Here is a 19809-nt window from a genome sequence, read left to right on the forward strand (position 1 = left end):
TTAAACAAATATTTCTCCAAATACGAAGTCAAATCTCCTAACTTCTTAAAAAACAATTATTAATCAATTTTCATTTATACCAACAAATCCTTGAGAATTGTAAAAAATCCATACAAAGCTAAAAGTGATACAAAGAACGTAGGCTGCATCAACGTATTCGTTGGAAGTGACCTGTTAGCAACGTAATCGGCCCCTTACAACAGGCAGAAAAGTAAGATGCAGCCAAATCAATACCGACACATAAATCGTGATGTACAGTTCAAAACTTTATTCACAATATGTATATTAAAACTTACTGTTCTAAAACTTTCATTCAACTGAATTGATGCAAGCACGTGAAGCAGCTGTACTGGAGAAACGGTACTATTTATTATTTTATTACCCTCCGACCCGACCCGAACGGTCAAAAACATTGCTGAAAGAGCTTGATATTTCTCAACTCGAAACTTTCAGATAAAGTAAGATCTTGCCAAAAAGAAATTGAGCCAATACAAGATTAACAGTGACAATATTTTATTTTATTAATCATTGCGACTTGATCAATTTTTATTATTTACCTGTACGCTACAACAAATCAGTTAAAAAAAAAAATTGTTAATATTCATGAGAGTGTCATATATTTTTAGACTGACCCTATTATTACTCTCCCCTTGTTTTTTATAACCTGACCATTTTTAGAACCCTGATTTTACTAATCTATTAATTTAGCTATTCCACAACGGAAGAAAACATACTCGAACAGGATGTATCAATGATCATTAACATGTCCCATTCAGGATACAGACCTTTCCTATCTGTTTCAAGAGGCATTCTAACGCGTGGGACTTCCGGCCACGACAGGACATCCAGCAGGTATAGTGTTTCCTGCCCTGGCTTTCTTTCGTTACTAAATAGCAAATTTCTATCTACGACACCAATAAGAAGCGTATGTATTATACTTAATATCCTATAAATCTAATATCTTAATATCCTATAATATCCTGTAGAAAATATCTTGTAGAAATTTGCGAATTTTTAAATTTGATAACATGATATCTATGCTTTAAAAAAAATGCTTAATACGCGCCACTCCAACGGTTTCCCATAATTCTCCAGCGCGGAGTCACGCCCACAAAGTTTCACTTAATATTCGCGTCTAAATTTTATAAAGTAACTTTTGACAGTTGCATTCGATTTCATATAAATTAATTTTCTCTAAAATTTTTACCGCATAATCCGACTTTTCCGTGAAATATTTTTCGATGACAGTTTGGAAGCTACGAGACACTCTGTATATGATTTAAGCGTTGATCGCGATGAAAACGCAAAGCGTGCTCTTACGTTGGTCCTTGGCATTAGTGGCTGCGGACAACTCATGCTACGCATCGAGTATGAGTCAATTACTAAAGCAGTGTAAGATGAGACGGGATAAATATTGAACGTATTTTATACGTGCAAGTCAATTCATCACGATTCCTTTGTGTTCTGTGCAAACCTAGTTCTGCATCGCGATATCCACTCACGAACCATGACTTTCGTCATTGGATCACGCTGGATAACAAAGTTCAACTCTCAACGGGACCTAACCTCCTTTCAAAACACATCAGTAAATTCGTCGATGCGTTCTACCGATCAAAGTGCATCGATTTCGATCGTGCCGAAGTATCAAAATCCACACTGTTACTTAAAAAGAAAAATTTCTCATTTATCATTATTTGCATAACCATAATGTAGCATATTTTATTTTCATATAAAGAAGTGTCATAAAGGTATATAATCTGTATATCTTGATAAAAGTCAATAGTGAATCATACATAAAGTAATACGATATGGAAACAAGATAGTTGAATTGTAGGTAGTTCGAGGAGAAAAGCTATCGTAAGATGAAGAAAACGATTGTGGTTACTTGTAGTGTGACTGTGTAAAGTGTGTGTTTGAGGTTAGACCACTCGTCAATAAGCCACGTGCGAGGAAACCTATATGGCGGAGATTTTCAAAAGTTGTAAGTACGTTATTAATTTTATTAAATACGCTAAGAAATTGAACGCAAAAATGGAACACAGCGAATGTAGTATTCAGAACGTGACGGTGAAAGCGATGTGAAGTTAACCCTTTGTTTGGCAGCGAGCCTGTACCTATACGAAGACTGCCACGGATCGTTCTGTATACATAAATAATTTTCCTCGTATATTTTACGGAGTCTCTCTACAAAAGTTCACGTTATTTATTATTAAATATTTCGTTACACTTCATATAGTATATGTTTGAAAAGAATACTTTGCACTAGAAAGTTCTTCGGTATAATTTATTCAGTGAAGTATGAAATATCAAATTAGTCGGGGCAGTTTTCGCATGTACCGCTTATGGCTGTAAAAGAGTTTAAAGATTCCAGAGGATACGCTTACACCATTTCGGTGGAGTTAAATGTCTATAGTGCTTTATATCGTGGCTTGACGTTTGAATACGGGTCGATGAAAAAAAAAAGATAAAGAAACTGGACAGACGAGACATGAGACGATCAGAAATATTATATCTGAACATGTGGGATCGGGTATAATAAAATCCCACCGGTTTAAGGTTTCCGTGAACTTAGCGAGCTACTGAAAATAATATATATTGTTTTTATTAATTTAAAAATGTGCAATTCGCTATTTGAGCTATATTTGCATTAAGCGTATACTTGTGAATATAAAAGAAAGGTCTTAATAAACGTGATCAAATAAATAACCTTACAAAGGTTTTAAAAAGGGCGGGAATTTCTCCGAATTTAAAATACTTTTTTTTAAATACTGAATTAAAAGCATACATACACTTAATAATACTATTTATACATTTTATAAACTAATCTTTTGATAAAACTGTTTAGTTATATAATAAGCTTGTTTATAAAAATTTGCAAACTTTTCGATGATACGTGTGGAGATTGTACAAGCTAAATAGAGTGAAAAGTATGACTAATTTACTGACAACGAACAAACAAATAACATTTATCATCCACATATAGTACTCACCTTGTAGTTACACCCAGCAATAAATTCTCTTCTATGCACTAATCTTTTTGATTAAACTGTCATTGTTTATATGCATATTTCTCATGTTCATATGTCAACACGTACAGTTCACACAGAAGCGTATGTTCCTATATTCACGGTAATGTTTCTGCCACAAAGGATGTATGTTCAAACTAGTTCACTGGCATAAGCACTTAAATTACTATCAAAAATGAGTAATGGATTTAACTGAACAGATTTGCTTTCTTTACCGTACATCTTCACTCCCACGTGCAAACTATCGTAATTACAAACTTTTGCACCTGATGCAGCAAATAAACAAGTATTTTTAATTTCCGTGTAAAACAAGTATTTAAATTTATTGATATAAATTGGAGGTTTTATTTAAGTGAATTATTTATCCTATGATTACTTATAACGATATTAGTGAAGTTTATTAACAAAAGTCACATGGTGTCGAGAGACTCGCGCCATAATGATAATCGATAGTTATCGATAATTCGATTTATCAGTAATGTAACAAATAATTCGATAGTATCGAACAGTTAACGTTAATTAGATACATAAACAATATCGATAATTCGATACACTGATAATATCGAAATATTATCAATGATTCGATACAATCGATAAAATCAAAAAGTTCTCAATCGAAACGTTATGGGTAATTTGATATACCGATAATGTCGAAAGGTAGAAGTAGAGTGTAACGTGTAATTTCATCGTCGGAATTCATTGATATATTCTTATTTGTACTATCGATAACACATCGATATTGAACGATGTAGCGATAATATCGTTAAGGTTAATTGAAGTGGCGGAGGTAAAATGTAACATGTAATTTATGATTCTAATTTATTTATTCTCGTTGAAATTTCAAACAGAAGGGTAATTTAGGTTAGGTAATATTGACTTCGAAATTCAGACAAGAATACATAAATTTAAATGATAAAATTATACGATACATTCTGCTTCGATTACTTCCATTAAACGTAACGATATCTTAACGATATTATCGATATATCGTTGAGTGTCAATAATATCGATAATCGATAACGGTACTTTTACGTCAAGTCTACATTTAAAATATTCTACGCAAAAGATATGACAGTGTTAAAAGATAATTCAAGACAGTAAAATATTTATTACAAAATTTGAAAATGAAAATATTTTAGAATGAAATCTCTACATTATTCCACCTATAAAAGTATTTCTACTGTTCCATTATGACCTCCTCGATACGATTTAACTTTTATGAATAACCTTTCTTTATATCTCGGCAAAGAATGAAGATAATTAAGGTAAGATACGTGACTTCTTTTGAATATAACAAAATACACAGCTTGTTCGTAAGAAATGCAGTAGTGATTTTATTTTTGTAATTAAATGTAACAAATGTTAAAAACAGAAAAAATTATTTAATAGAATTTAATACGTTGAAAAATATTGTTGTTCCAGTGTACTACGTTTCAACAAGAAAATTCCACTTTTAGTAGCAGCAATGAATCTATATTATAATTGATGTTATTTGTTATATACTTATGGAAAATATAGTAGGTATAATATATTTGAAATTAGAAAAGATGGAAGATATTCTTATTTTGTTATACTTTATCTTCTTTTTAGAAAAATATTTTGAATGCATCAAAAGAAAAACATTAGTATAATTTTACTTAAAGGCTGAAGGTGAGAAGGTATCTTCTAAATCGAGCCTAAAACAATAGTCCTTTTGATTCTGATCTTTAAATAACTTCTGCTTCTTAATGGCCTTGAATTCCTTAGAAAGCACTACACATGCATAAAATTAACTTCACTTGTAATTTCAAGCTAAAATAACAAAATGAAATTTTACGTTTTAAAAACCTACATACTTCAGGATACTCAATGACTATATGAATTATCTTTTTTCTATCAAAATTAAAAAAATGCTAGCAAATATTATTTATAAACTTTTACTATAATTTAAAATATTTCATTCAATATTCTATCTGTGTCTATGTTCAAGTTTTGAATCTAATGAGCGATTTAATTTAAAACAGAGGTGCTAATATCGATAAATATCGATAATTTGATACATCGACAATATCATTAAAATATCGTTGAAAGGAATGAGAATAACTGAAATAAAATACGATACGCAATCTAATTTAAGTTTTTATCTTGACCTAACCTACATAATTTTATCGTTTATTTTTGTTTGAGATTAGGTTATATGAAACTTGAAGTTTAAAAACGAATAAATCGGTTTCAGTGATAAAATTATTCCTCAGATTAAGTTAGGTTAAGTTTGAAGTTTAAAGGAAAGTAAATAGATTTAAGTTAGACTTCGATTTAAAATTTAAACCAAGATAAATAGGTTAAGTAGGATTTAAAGTTAAAACGAAAATTGAATGGTAAAATATCTCAGTTACTTTCATTACTTAGCGATATTTTAGTAATATTCATATCCAAAAATATCGATAACTTATCGATAATTTATCAGTAATCAGTAGCAGTATACACCTTTACTTCAGTGTCATATGATAACTACAACATGCATGTACCGATTGATAGCATCAGGTAAATTACTAAACATGCGTGCCTCGCATAACGAACAAGTGTTTTCTGTGGAATCAACAGGTCAAACCGGAGTCAAATCCTTACATATCGAGCTAAACGTGCTCTAAAGCACAATGCAAGTGAAAGAAGAATAAAAAGTGATATATTTCAAATATAAAATCGCTTTAGCTCTTAGAATGTAATTCACCGAATGCTTCTCAACTGCCCTGTAACCCGTTTACTAAAAATTCTACCAAATGTATTGATCACGCTTTCCGTTTACGTAATTAATAAGTCATAATTCCTCATAATTCGAATAGAACCCTCACAAAGAAGTATGGCTATCTTCATACCGTTCTACCCCCTCCCCTTCTTCACCCTTCGTTCATTCGCGTATTCACTCGTAGCATATCGTCTCCCCTCTTCCATTCTTCCCTGGCATTCCCCATTTTTCCCTCCACTGTTGTCAGAATAAACAAATCAAAACTAGAAAAACAAAAAAAGAAAAGGAAAAGTGACACGTTCGAACGAAGGAGTGAAAGAGCCAGTGATTATGATTATTTTTTCTTACGTCATCGAAACATCCACGGAGCGAACCGAATCGCGAGACCAAGAAGCCGTCAACGTCAACACACGATACGTATGCGTGTAACCCCTTGCGTTATGTCATTTTTCTTCCTGTTGGTTCATCGCCAATCGCGTCCACGGCCGCGGTCATTCCCTTTCCTTTCCCTGGCCATGCCACCCTCGAATAACAAGAGATCGGTCGAGGACACAGAGAGGAGATGCGTTTCACCACGCATTCGCGGAACACGTGAACCACGGGTGCAAAGGACAGCAGCGATAGTGAGACGACGGTGTCGGGCGAGTACCGGGAAAGAGAAAGACAGAGATAGTTTCGGGTGGTGGATATCGAGGGAGGGAAAAAGAGAGACACTGAAGAGGAAGAGGGAGGGAAGAGGGTTGTACGCGTCTCTGTCTTTCTCTGTTCCCTTTTCGTCGTGCACCAAACCGATTGGCAACGCGTAGCCGCGTGCGCCACCACGATGGCCGATCGAAAAAGACGAACAAGAAGGCAACGACGAAAATGACGAAAACAACGACGATGACAAGGACGAGAAAGAAAACGTAGTTTCTCGTCAAACCCACGTCGGCGACGCTTGACGTTGAAGCTGCTCTGGGCGTCGCGGCGCTCACACATCGGCTCACTGAGCCCGAAGTAGGCGACGCCGCCGAAGGATCGCGGCTTCGACCGACAAGGACCGAGAGAGTAAACCGAGGCTCTCCAGGCACAGTTGCGCATGCGCACTCTGCCTGGTCAACGTCGTTGAATCAATTTTTAGCTGTTGAAATTTTCGTTAAATTACAAATCGATTCCTTTTTCGTCTGGGAACCGTTTTTAAATATTTTATCCGTGTCTGAACGTTGGAATTATTTCATTTAACATTCTTGATCATTTACGATTTAATTCGTTATTGAACGATGCTAGAGGATTGAAGGACTACTATTTTCTTTATTATACGAGTTTTATCTTAAACTAAGTTTTTAACGTCATATCTAGCTTTGACATTTGAATAAAATTTTAATAATTACAGTTTGTATCGTAGTATTTCAGTATTGTAATTTTAAATAAAATTTTATAAATCTTAATTGAACTAAGTCATTGATCTTGAAAACTGTATTCGTTTTAATTAATCTTTCGTAATCTATTAATATAGATATAATAAATATTCACTTAAATTTAAATCAATAACGATTTCATAAACAAAATTTATATCACTTTATAGTCAAGGAAGGAGCGTAGTGTTTGTGAAAGTTTGTTTGAAGGGGACGTCGCTCTATCGATAATGATGGCAATATAACGAGGGTCTATTAATATACTATCCAACTCGGGTTAATAGCAATTATGTCATAAAAACATACAAAGCACACGCAAATCTTATACCAGCTATAAAAAATTAATATTTCATGTTTAAATTATATAAAAATATGTACTTATGGAACTAATTTAACATACATACTTATTTTATAATTTATTTTATAATTAGTTATTTTAAATATACTGCAAATTGTAGAGTAACAGTGTAGTTGTATAGTAGAATTGATGACACAGTAATATACTAGTATAGTAGTATAGTAATATAGTTGTATAGTAGAAGCTGTAAAATAGTGTAATATTAGTATGATTGTATAGAAAAATTAGTGGACTAATAAAGTAATAAAATAATAATGAAATAATATGTAAAATAGTAAATCAGTAAAATGGAACATCAAACAAATATATAAATATACAGATACTATTCCTTTAAAAAGACTAGTAAAATGTAACAGTAAATACCTTACCTTATCATAAATATTTTAATTATACATAAATTACCACCAGTTTAGATTTAGCTTTAGATTTCACTTCAACAAAAAATCATTTAATTATTGATAAGATACCACATTTCAATTTATAATTACAATTAGTCTTCGTAGCATTCTAACATTTCAGATGAGTATATGAAAGTGACGCATATGTATGCTTCGAATGTGGCAATTACTTAATTGCTTGATCCTGATTGAGCTTTTAGGTGGGAGAAGAACAGCACTGTTCTTGGCCGATGATTTGCGCGCTTCATATTTGGTGGATTTCTATTGGTCAAGTTATCTAGAAGCCTGACGAATCAGTAGCTTATTTCCAAACCATTACATGCTTTCAACCCTTGGAGAACGCTAAGCGTTGAGGTTTTATTATTTGCCTCTAGTTACGTAGAAAGCAATTAAGAACATTCCTAAACGAAATAAATGCGACTGCAGTAAAAAAATGTAACGTAATAAAAGAATTTTAACTTTTTGGTACCGGTGTTGGAAAGTGGACGCTAACGTGTAAGTGGATGCGATAGAGAAATAGAAAAAGAACGCTGCAAAAAGCTTCCTTGGCTCTTTCTCTAATTACGCGTGCGCACTGCCTTTCTTTCACCGGTGCTGCGCGCGATTTTTCGAAAACCTTCATAGAAAGTAGTATAAAAGCGTCACAATTCCCGGGACTTACGTTTGCTTACTAAAATACTAGTTATATAATTGAAAAATATAACACTGAATATTCTACAGATATGTACTAAATATAATATGACAGTGTACTATGAAAATGTGATCTACGCAGTACGCATGACTACATCTAAAGTGTCAATGCGCATGCGCGATCGGATGAAGACATGCGAACCCTGTATGCAAGGTTCTTCGTCTATTGTTATATCACGAGGGGCGAGAGAGCTTGGTAACAGTGAAGTTTAGGTTAGGTACGCACTCTTGCGGTGGTTGCATCAAATGCCAGCGTCAATATGGCTGTTGTCGGGAGAGCAGTGTGTGGAGAGACGCGGTCGCGGTAGTTTCCTTCGCGGTCTGTAGTATGAGGTACGCTGCAGTAGGGAAAAACGTTTTTATATCAGACTAACAAGTTATCGAAAATTCGACGAAATTAATTTTGTTGCCGGTATAAGCGGATGAACAGCATGCAGAGTGAAAACGCTCTGCTGCAAGGTATGCGGTTTTGGTGTTAGTCGAGTGTTTTTTTTTTCCGAACGTTGTTTACGAATATTTAGCATCCAAAAGCACGCTAGCAGTCTTCACACGCAGCCTCATCGCGTATTCGATCGATTTGTCGTTACGTTTATCGACATTGCCATTCAGTGACCACCGTCTCAATCCTCATAAATGCAAATGAAAGTTCTGGACAACTTCTTTCGGTCTAGTTGTAGAAGTTTTCTGTGAAAAAATTTATTTTGTGCCCAGTGTGTATTTGTGCTCTACAACTGAAGAATTTACTATGTTAATTTATTTTAATTCCTATTTATTTTCTTTTGTGTATTTAACAAAAATTAAATTCTTTGTGTGTGTTTCGTCACTGAGAGTACTATAGTTTTCTTACGAAACTTTTCAAATGATTTTGCAAATTTAATAAGTGTCTAATGTTGTTCATAATTCGTAAAATGATAATACGTATTTAACGATATATTTTTTTCGCACTTGTATATTGATTCTATTTATAGATTCAAATGACAATGTTTAATGCATACATGAGGCGTCGGTATTCGAACAATTAGATGCATGGATTTCAGAGAAAGTAGTATTTTCCCCCCAAAAAATATAACAGGATTTCTTACATTTCTTTCGATAGAATCTAATACATGAGAAATTAAGTTTTTAAAATTTGTACTAATCAAGAAAGAAGCTTTAAACTCAGTTTTTTATATTTATTGGATTAATTAAATTTATTAAATTTAATTATTAAATTGATAATTTATTAAATTAATTTTTGATTAAGAAGAACATTAATGTATCTCTTTATTAGAATTTCATTATTTGTATGATTCTTATAAAATTATTTTTTTTTATCATTTTTAAAATAAAATATTTATTAATATGCAGATACCAAAAAGGAAATGGTTATAAATGAAGAAAGTCCAAAATTAAACAATGACGATTCAAAGTCATCAATTATTGAATTATTTCCTTGGATCCTAAAATTTAGACAAATGTGCAAACATATATGTACAGATAAAAGTATGGCATCTTTAACAGAACTTATGCAATTTTATGCGAGGTAATATTAAAAATTTATTGTAATAGTACCAGTATTACAGTTTACCAGTAGTATATTTTTCTGGGAACTGGTGAAAAATCATAAAAATGTTGTGAAATTCATACAAAATTAATTTGTATGATTTTGCATTGACAATAATTTATATTGTATAGTAGTAAATATTTAAGATAACATTTTTTAATTGATTGATAAATTCATTAAGCTGTAAACAATTAAAAATGTACATTCTATCAAATTATAATAATCCTATATTAATGATACCAGTTAAAAAGAAATCTTAAAATTAACATTATACAGTCTTGTAATTTTTATAGTTAACATTTTCATAGTATATTTGATATAAAGTTACAATATTCATGTTATATACTTATTTTATGAATAGTCCATGTAATTTTACTATAAATTTGTTAATGCATCTATATTCAAGAATTAGTATGATATATTTATATCTAAAAACTAAGATTAATATAAACAGTCATTTATTATATAGTGCACAATATTACATCGTGATTAATATTCAGGTATTAGAAAATATATGTTTTTTGAATTTTAAGTAATGGTTGAAATGTGTTGCATGCTATACTTTTTTGATATTTTTTATTATTTTATTAAATTATCTTGATTAAAGAATACTTTAATAAGTAATTTCCTTCCAGAAATGTAAGTGCTAGTATGAGTGAATGTTATATGAAGCCTTTAAAAGCTGAAAAATTAAAGGACTTTGTTAGTGAAACCTTAATGTTATTCTTATATATATATCGAGAGCTTTCTGAGGTAAACATTTTTTATTGTTTTAATTTATTATAGTGATTAAGATCACTTTTTTGAGGGATGTATTAATATGGTTTATCTTGTTATCTTTTAGGATCAAAATAGATTCATTTATTTAAGTAATATGTCAGACTTATTAGCACTGTACATAGACATGGAGTTAAAAGTATCTAGGAAAAGAACAGAAGATCGTGATAAAATTTGTGCAAGACTTACTTCTTGTCTTTATGTTTATCTAGGTATGACCATATTTTCACACACTTGTTTCAATATAAGTACAGATAACACACATATAAAATATGTAGCACAATTAATAGAAGAAAAGCATTTATATATATATCTCTTTCAGAGCATTCTGTTGAACATTTATTAGATACTTTAATAAAAATACAACTAATGTGTCATAGTTATCATGATATTTTGGACCCAGTAATAACGTAAGTACAAATCACAATAAATTGGTTTTTATTAGGCTATTTATAACAATGTTTATATAGATTTTACTATAATGATCATAATATATACTATTTATTAAATGATGTTAATATTAATCTATATTTTATTATGGTGTTCCTTAGGAAAATAATAAAAAATATACCTGTGCACCCAGAAACAAGTATCATGTATCTCCGTTACTTTCTTATTTATTGTTTATGGAGAAAAATAAATGATAACGTAGCTGTAAAAAATCAAATAACAACTACTGCACTTGCATCTCTGGGGCCACTGCCATCAACATTTTCACCAAGTACATTAGAAGATGTATTGCCAAAAGTGCCAAAAAATCAACTAAAATCTACAGAAACTCTACTGCAGCACAAGTTTGATATAAAAAAGCATTGTGAACTGTTTTTACAATACTGCAGAAAAAGCAATGGAAGTGTACACCAGAAGGATGAACCTGTAATTCCCATTGATTCGTCCAGTAGTATTAACTCAAAAATGGTATTTATATTATTATATTATTTATTAACAGTTTCTAAACATAGAGCAAATCATTCATGATATTTTTTTTTACATATGAGATATTAATTATTTAAAGTTATCTTTTTGTAGTTGATAAACATAGATGATAATTTAAGTTTATTGTATATGTTTATACGTACAATAAGCTGTATGTGCCATCTATGTGCAGATAATATAATTACTTTAGTTATGTTGAAACTAATGAAATTTATGTTGAACATCAGCTGGAAGATAATGCAGCTAAACGTGTAGAACATGTAGATAATGTAAATTCTGTTATATCAGATAAGAATAAGCAAAACGAATCTATTTCTATGCTAAAATCTTTGAAATTTCATAATTTGGAAGAGCAAACTAGTTTCAAAAGTTTAGGTAGTCTTTCGAATAATATTTCAACAAAACAAATTATTCCTAATACAATTAAATCAAATACAGATTGTTTGCAAAAAAAATGTAAAAAGTCCAATGAAATTGTAATTATTGATTTAACTAGTGATGTAGTCCTTGAGAAATGTGTAAAAAAAAGAAAGTTTAGAAAATTGCCATGGTTAGAAGAGGCAAAGAAGAGGGTTGATATGAAGATAGTAAAGGCATCGCAGAAGATGAAGATGAAGATGAAGAAAGAAAAAAGGCAGGAACAAGAAGATCTGGATCATAAGCATCCACTGAATGTTTCAAGAAACCATCATACAAAAGATACACCTCAATCGTCGCGTTCCGCGAAAAAAGTCAGTTCAAGAAATGATTCAAATAAAAATAACGAGAATAACATGGAAATCAGTGTCGAGTCAGTGAATTGTATAGAGAATACAAAGAAATTAATGAGTACTGAAGTCAATATTAAAGAAATAAATGTTAAAATCTCTTCAGGAACTGTTACACCAGTTTTAACAGAGATTTTCCCTTCGACAAAGCAAATATCAAAAGTATCAGATATCGTTGCTAGTAATAATTATTTAAATAACAATGATGTTTCAAATATACACAGTGATGAGAAAGAAAACGATAGATTTAATAAACAGACTGTGATCAAGCGACTGATAGAAACAGACATTTTCTCTGAGTCTGAAGCATGCGACAAAGTTGAAAGTTTTAAAAAAATCTGTGATCTAGAAACGGAATGTCCCGCTGTAAATAATACCGCTGTATGTAGTCAGTATTATTTCAAAGGTAATACCATTAAATCGAATCGTTTTAAGTATAATGTAATTAACGATGAAATAACTGAGGAACTCCAACAAAATGATCAGAATATTTCAAGAGATGAAACAATACACGATGTATGTTCCAGTGAAACTGACTATTCTCATAACACAGTTAATTCTGAAATTAAATCCAAAGAATTATCTGGAACGCAAAACTACAATACAAAAGAAACTTTTGAAAATTCAGCAACAGAAGGAAAGTTTGAACTACCAACAGAAATAGATAATACAAAGAAGGAAGAATCTTGTACGCAGACAGAATTAGAAAGTTATAATCATGAAGATGCGAATAAGGATAAACCAAGCATTGCTAATAGCAGAGAATCTATTTTCGAATCTTATTCTATAGATAAAAAAGATATTTCTAATACAATTAACGCAATGTGCCGAAGTGAAGATTCTTGTATGGATACAAATTTTAGAAAATCCGTAAAGGATGTCATAAACAATTTTAATAAATGCGTTGATAAGAAACACGTTCCTGAAGAGCGTAAGGAGATGCCTCACTTGTCACCACAAGCACTGTTGAAGGGAGAGTGTGATAAGTCGTACAAAATAACAGAGCAGGAAATTGAACTACAAGATAGCATCGATGGTCTATCATTGTTAGCCAGCGTTTCGCAACACGTACCTCATTTAAAACCAGAATCTGAGGTAAAGTGTGACCAAATAAAGGTAAAAGATTACGCATCCTTAAAGTACACCTGCTACAATCAAATCACCGATGACGAAGCCGATACTAATGATTCATCAAACACAGTTTCTCAATTACTTAAAAATCCATCCTCAGAAATCATCAACAGAATCGTTGGCATTTATCCAGAAGATGCTTTGAATAAAATAGCTCTTCATGTTGAAGTAACGTCCAACGATAATGAATTATGTAAAGTAGTTTCTCAATCCGAAACAGTGATAAATTATGAAACAGATGCAGTAACAAATAATTTGGCCCCTGCAGAAAACACACAGACCTTGAAAGAGAATACAAACGTAATACTCAACGGAGAGACCGTGGTTCTACTGCAGAAATCTCCCAACAGCAATTTGTACATAATAAACAAGGCGGTAGAAAATTCCAAAGACCACAATGACGAAGAGATAAGTAAATTGAAGGACAAAACTTGGATATCTTCTGAAGAGTGTGGACAGTTCGAAGCAGTTACTTCCTTGGATCACGCGTCGTACAATCTAGAACTAACTTTGTATAACAAAGAGTTACCTTACCAAGAGAACAAATGTTCGGTTGCCAGAGGTAAAGGAATCAAGGTAGAACCTGAAGACGGTAACTTTTCCGATACAAAGTCCTATTCAAAGGTTTCGTTGTCCACCGATATACTCCCCGTCAATTCGCAAATGTACCAAGAGAATGTAATAAGCAAATCAATGGATAAGCGGAAATCTTCTAAATTTCGTCAAAATATTAAACAAGAGTTTAACAACATATCTAATCATATAGCTTCGAACTGCGTCGTTCCGGGATGCAGTATTCATTCGCATTCTCATGAAGTGGATGCCCAACGTTCTCTACATATACCTCCAACTCATCCAAACACTTTGCCATCAATCTACGGAAACTGTGCTGCAAATGATCTGTGCGTACCATATCACAAGCATTGTACCTCGGTGTCGTGCAACTTGCAAATTAACAACGCCACCTCCCTTCGGCCTCGCGCGAAATGTTCTTGTTTAAACTGCACGTATGACATCGTCACGCACTGCAGACAATGCATACACCCGACTGCGGATACTCATGTGTCTTGTATCGAAAGTAATCCGTATTTCTTGCCGACACAGTCGCCAGTACAAAGCCCTACCGTCCAAGAGCATGACCGAACGAAGAGCGAGACCGTCATAGGTAAATTGTACGATGATCAATTGTTGTGTAAAATAGAGAAGAGTCTGTTGCAGAGCAACACGTTGGAAAAACTCGAGGTGCAATGCGACTCGAAGGTATTCAGGAAGGAGGCGGACAACAAGTTGCCGTTAAAGAAGAGACTGAAAGCACACGCCATGGCATACCAGGAAGTGCCAATTAAGGCGGAGAAGGTGGATAATTATCCTGCTGTACCTATGATGTCGATAGCTGCGTTAGAAGCGTCAGAATTATCGAGCAAAGAGGATCACGGCGGCTATCGTTATGGCTCAAGCTTAGTACGGAGAGGATACTATAAAGATGTCGCTGGTGCGCATCAAAATCTTGTAAAGGAAAATACCAGGAAGATAGAACGTCAATACGATCAGGCAGATGAAACGGTTAAAACGACGACGCAACACAAAGAAATTAATTTGGCGGATATAACGTCGTTAAAACGGTTCGAAATGGAGTCAATGGAGGGAACGTATAAGAAGGTTAAAAAGACACCACTACGGCAAACGAGAAGTTCAAAAAGAAACGTTCCTAAAGTTAATTATTCTTACACCGATGTTGATCCAGAATGGAATCCGTCCGGTGAGTCGAAACGCAAACGCAAAAAGACTAGTCGATGATTGATACCGCCTCATTATAAAAATTCTCTATTGTAAGAAATGTTTGTTCTGAATTTTAATTAACAAAAAGTGTACATTAATCTGATAAGACTGGCATTGTAAAATTGTAAATATATTGTACAAACGGAGGAAGAATCGTCTCTGGAAGATTCGTGCGCTGTCGGTAACTTGCGTGCATGGTACAACTACTGAAGATCAACATCACTGAAGATTTTTTTTTGAAGATCTCGATGCGTCAACCTGGAAGATGTTTATAGATTATATAGATCAATGATGAGTAACTGCGTTCGTAAGAGTACAATGCATGGACGTGTAAACAGCGTGCATTCACGAATACTTATGGATATAGTAGACTCTTGTCACGTTGCAGGGCGAGTAAAAAATTCTTGTATTCGATAATATGGAAGGAGGTCTTTTTATACAAATATATTATACTTGCAAGTTTGAAAATTTCTGTTTTTAAATTTGAATGGTTGCGATTTTGAAAATTTCTACATTAAGAATTTGGAATACTTAAAAATGTTATAATTCCAAAATTTGTAACACTGAAAATTTTGAAGTTTAAAAACTTGAAACTTGAAAGTTTGGAGATTTCAAAATGAAAGAATTTTGTAAAGTTCATATGAAGGGAAACTTGCTCAATCAACAATATAACAAGAGTTTATTATAGTCTAACTTACAGATCTGAAAACATGAATTCAATATCATTTTGCACATCTTATGATTGCACGTTCGTCCCTGTAAACTTTTCAACGAGCACAGTTGATCTACCCATCACTGATTTAGATCATAATGTGTTCACGTTAGATTTTATACAAAACTATAAAAGATCATTTAATGTTTATAAATTTATTGCGTATAAGGCTGAGTAGTATTACATATTGTTTGTTTCCTCTTTGATTTGCTCACTTATATTTAGTTTCTAATTTAGTGAATTTAGAATTTTATCTTTCAAAAAGACTAAAGATTTTTTACATCCTAAAACGAATTGATTTTGTATATAATTATGTACATACATGATATAGTAATGCAAAGTAATAACATGCTGAAATTTCAATTTTATCACCATTCTACTGAAGGTAAGATAGTTTTTATATTTTTAAGTTCAAATAATGTCTGTGATCGTATAAACAAGAAAATAAAAGCAAAACTTGTCTTACAAATATACTACATGAGTTTAACATGTTAACTGTTATGCTGAAAGGATTGAAAATTTGATTCTCAGTTTTTTTAAATTTCAATTTTAAAATTGTCGGATTTAGAAATATTAAAGCTTAATTAAATGTTTAAATGCAAGAATGAAATCTTGTGAATTTACAATCAGTATATTTTTAATAAAATTACATGGTAATAATAGTATTAACGTGTTAAAATTACAAATAAACGTAGTGCATGTAAATGTAAACAGTTAAATTAGTGTCCTTAAACTTTAATGTTTACTTTACATTTTACAGTTTAAAGAATTTTGTAAATTCAAACAAATAAGACAACCAGGCTGCTGATCAAATCAAATGTTGCCAAACAAGTCTTGAATAGGTAAGATTGATAAGAAGACTTTAATTTAGTATACATTACATTGTGTAAAATTTATTCGTAGACAATAATGTAATATTTTAGATGTGAATTATATTAGTAAGAGAAGTTTTTGTTGTACAATAACAATATTTTACATTTCAGATTAAATTATTTCCTCGTATTCAAGGACTTCAAGGAAATACTTAACTCCACAGTGTCAATAAACTTGCCAAATGACATAGAAGTAATTGTACTCATATACAGTTTGAGATACGTCACATTTAATTTTTTGATCTATCCTCTAAATACGTATACCATAATTTGTTATAGGTACACAGATATGTATCACAATGCAGATAACACTAGTCATTACGGATTGTTTAGAAATTACAATCTTTTTATTATATTTATAAAAGAAACTACAACAAAATAATAGCTGCTTCAAGAAATCAGGTTAAAATTAAAAGCATCATATAGAATTTACGGAAAGAAGCATTTTAGTTTTTATATACTTATTAAAATGATAAGAATTTTTTACACAAAGTCATTTAATATGATACTCGAATTAATAGCATCTTTACATTAATTTACGGTTTAAAGATCCAAGATATATTTTTAATAATTGTTCAACTATTCTTTCCAAATGTGGGTAGAATATACCTTATTGTACAAATTTTAAATGAGAAATATTAGGATAAACGTCCGAAAAAAACTTATGAGTTAATCATCATTGAAAATTAAACTTATGGTGTATTCATTTCTTTTTTATGTGAATTGTGTTCAGTCATTTGGAAGTAAGAAATGATTTTACCCCAGTGCCATATCCTTCATGTTTTATGCTCATGTTTACAATTACTAGTTAATTAATATTATACTTCACTCAATATGTTTACTTGAATATTTTATCATAAAAAGTATACCGAAATTCATGGTTTTACTAAACATCAACAAATATACAGTTCATTTTTCATCATAAAACTATCATAATCAAATTTTACTATTTCATGATAAAACATTTTTAATATAAATACTACAAAAGTTCATTACATGTACAAAGCTTACAAATAGTTGTAAGTTTTATATTTGACAAGAAGAATGCAATATTATAAATTCAGATGTATACGATATTCCTAAGTTCTCACGTCGTTACCATTTATTTATTTATTCAATTGAAAAAAAAGTCTGATAGTTTTAAGTTGTATGCAGATAGATTTATTATTTACTGATTAATATTATGTTATCAAATAATTGCCAACTGCTTTCAAGTGATACATGCAAAATGGATATGATTACTTTTAGAGAAAATTGTTTTATGCGGTGTAAAACATTTGTTAAGAGAAGTCTGACAAATATTAATTTAATACAGTAACACCATGTTGATTTTCTTATTCATTAGTGTTCATCAGAAAATTCATTATTGTGTCTGTGTAGAGCAGTCTGTCATATTAATAAATAATAATAAACTCATATTTGCCTATACTTGTAAATTACATATACTGTATGATACGTAGGCTGAACTGTTTAAAAAGTATATTTACCAACATACTTACCTCACATTTACCTCCCATGCGTTTATCTTTTATGTTTATAATTAGTACTAAATGTAATCATTTTTAACAGGGTAAATTAACTGTATATTCTTCCAATTTTTACTTCAATTAGTAAAATTACATATCTGCAAAGTTTTCGTTTGTAGTAATACTTGTTTTTTTTTTTTTTTTTTTCTTGTAAAATGTACTTTTGATATACTTATATGTTCATTAATAAATATTTATCACTTACATATTCTGCGAATATAAATGTTTTTTGTTCTCTAATATAACTTATCATAGTATACTATAGATATAGTAATTTATATTGTCATTTGTCATACAGAAGATTAAATTAGAATGAAATGTGTATAAAAAATAAAACTATTTTAAATTTCAGAGCATATAAGATACATAGTTGTAGTTTCTTATATACTGAATATATTTTTATTTAGGCTTTTAAAAGTAGGAGATATAGAAATAAAAGTTATTTTAAACTCAATAAAATACAAAAATATATATCTGTAACTTTTTATGTACAGTAATTGTAAATATAATCATCTTTAAACATACCAAAATGATCTATTAGTAATTCGTATACAAAATATTAGCAATATAATAATACTCAATGAATTAATTTATTAGAGTATGTTTAAAATATGTATGTAGGCAATTACGTATTGTCAAAATTTTGTATGTACACAAATATGAATATACATACATGTAAAAATATAATTATAAAAGTAAAGTGCCCTGTATAGTTCCATTAAGAAACACGAAATACATTTTACTTTAAACGAATCGTCTAATAATATAATTATAAAACAATTTATACCCATGTTTTTACATTTAATTTTGCATCTGGCAACTTATTAATGTTTACTTTGGAATTAGTAGTTTGTTTTTAATAACAAGCACTTAAATTCAGTGATAAAAGATCACAATTTTTTAAGTTATGTTAAAAAACGTTAAACGAACAAAAACCACAGATATTTATAACTAATTAAGAACAAAACAATGAAGAACTATATTCAATTATTAATATATACACATTGTTTTATTGGAAACAATGTTAATGTTAAATAATTGAACTCAACTATTAATGCATTAGCATAATTGAAACGTTATAGTAATACTTTTCATGTATCAACTGAACTTACTATTATAATATGTGAATTTTATGTTAAAATTTTTTACATTAATAAATTTTTCATTAAAAAAAG

At 30.9% G+C, this 19809-nt stretch overlaps 2 protein-coding genes across 24 annotated transcripts in view; one reads left to right on the forward strand and one right to left on the reverse strand.

Annotated features, from left to right (window-relative positions):
- The window catches only part of LOC100879306 (adenosine receptor A1), a 118422-nt gene extending 109636 nt beyond the window's left edge, over positions 1-8786 (reverse strand). For 2 of the 14 annotated variants that reach the window (XR_013038382.1, XR_013038383.1), the window contains exons 1-2: positions 7872-8634; positions 2991-7687 (exon numbers count right to left, since the gene is read on the reverse strand). Coding sequence is in view for 2 of the 14 variants with exons in the window: in XM_076532511.1 (XP_076388626.1) it covers positions 6100-6104 (5 nt within the window). In the remaining 12 variants the exon portion in view is untranslated. Of the gene's footprint in view, positions 1-296; positions 7688-7871 lie in introns of all 14 variants that reach the window. The other 12 variants (XM_076532511.1, XM_076532520.1, XM_076532518.1 and 9 more) reach the window with 12 other exon arrangements.
- LOC105663185 (uncharacterized) lies at positions 1841-18524 on the forward strand. Of its 10 annotated transcripts, XR_013038372.1 has the most exons (10): positions 8855-9050; positions 9939-10113; positions 10770-10887; positions 10979-11123; positions 11234-11321; positions 11463-11829; positions 12075-16621; positions 16997-17078; positions 17220-17301; positions 17388-18524. XR_013038372.1 is itself a non-coding variant. In XM_076532501.1 (7 exons), exons 1-7 carry the CDS (start codon positions 9014-9016, stop codon positions 15540-15542), a joined length of 4398 nt encoding a protein of 1465 aa, XP_076388616.1. In that variant the 5' UTR covers positions 8855-9013; the 3' UTR covers positions 15543-16625. The 10 variants fall into 10 exon arrangements, 1 of the variants encoding a protein (XP_076388616.1); XR_013038373.1 differs by lacking the exon at positions 8855-9050 and adding an exon at positions 1841-1981 and having other exon boundaries at positions 17220-18524; XR_013038375.1 differs by lacking the exon at positions 8855-9050 and adding an exon at positions 1845-1985 and having other exon boundaries at positions 17220-18524.
- The last annotated feature ends 1285 nt before the right edge of the window (positions 18525-19809 follow it).

The sequence above is a fragment of the Megachile rotundata genome, chromosome 6, assembly GCF_050947335.1.
Source record: "Megachile rotundata isolate GNS110a chromosome 6, iyMegRotu1, whole genome shotgun sequence".
Classification (NCBI taxonomy): Eukaryota; Metazoa; Arthropoda; class Insecta; order Hymenoptera; family Megachilidae; genus Megachile; species Megachile rotundata.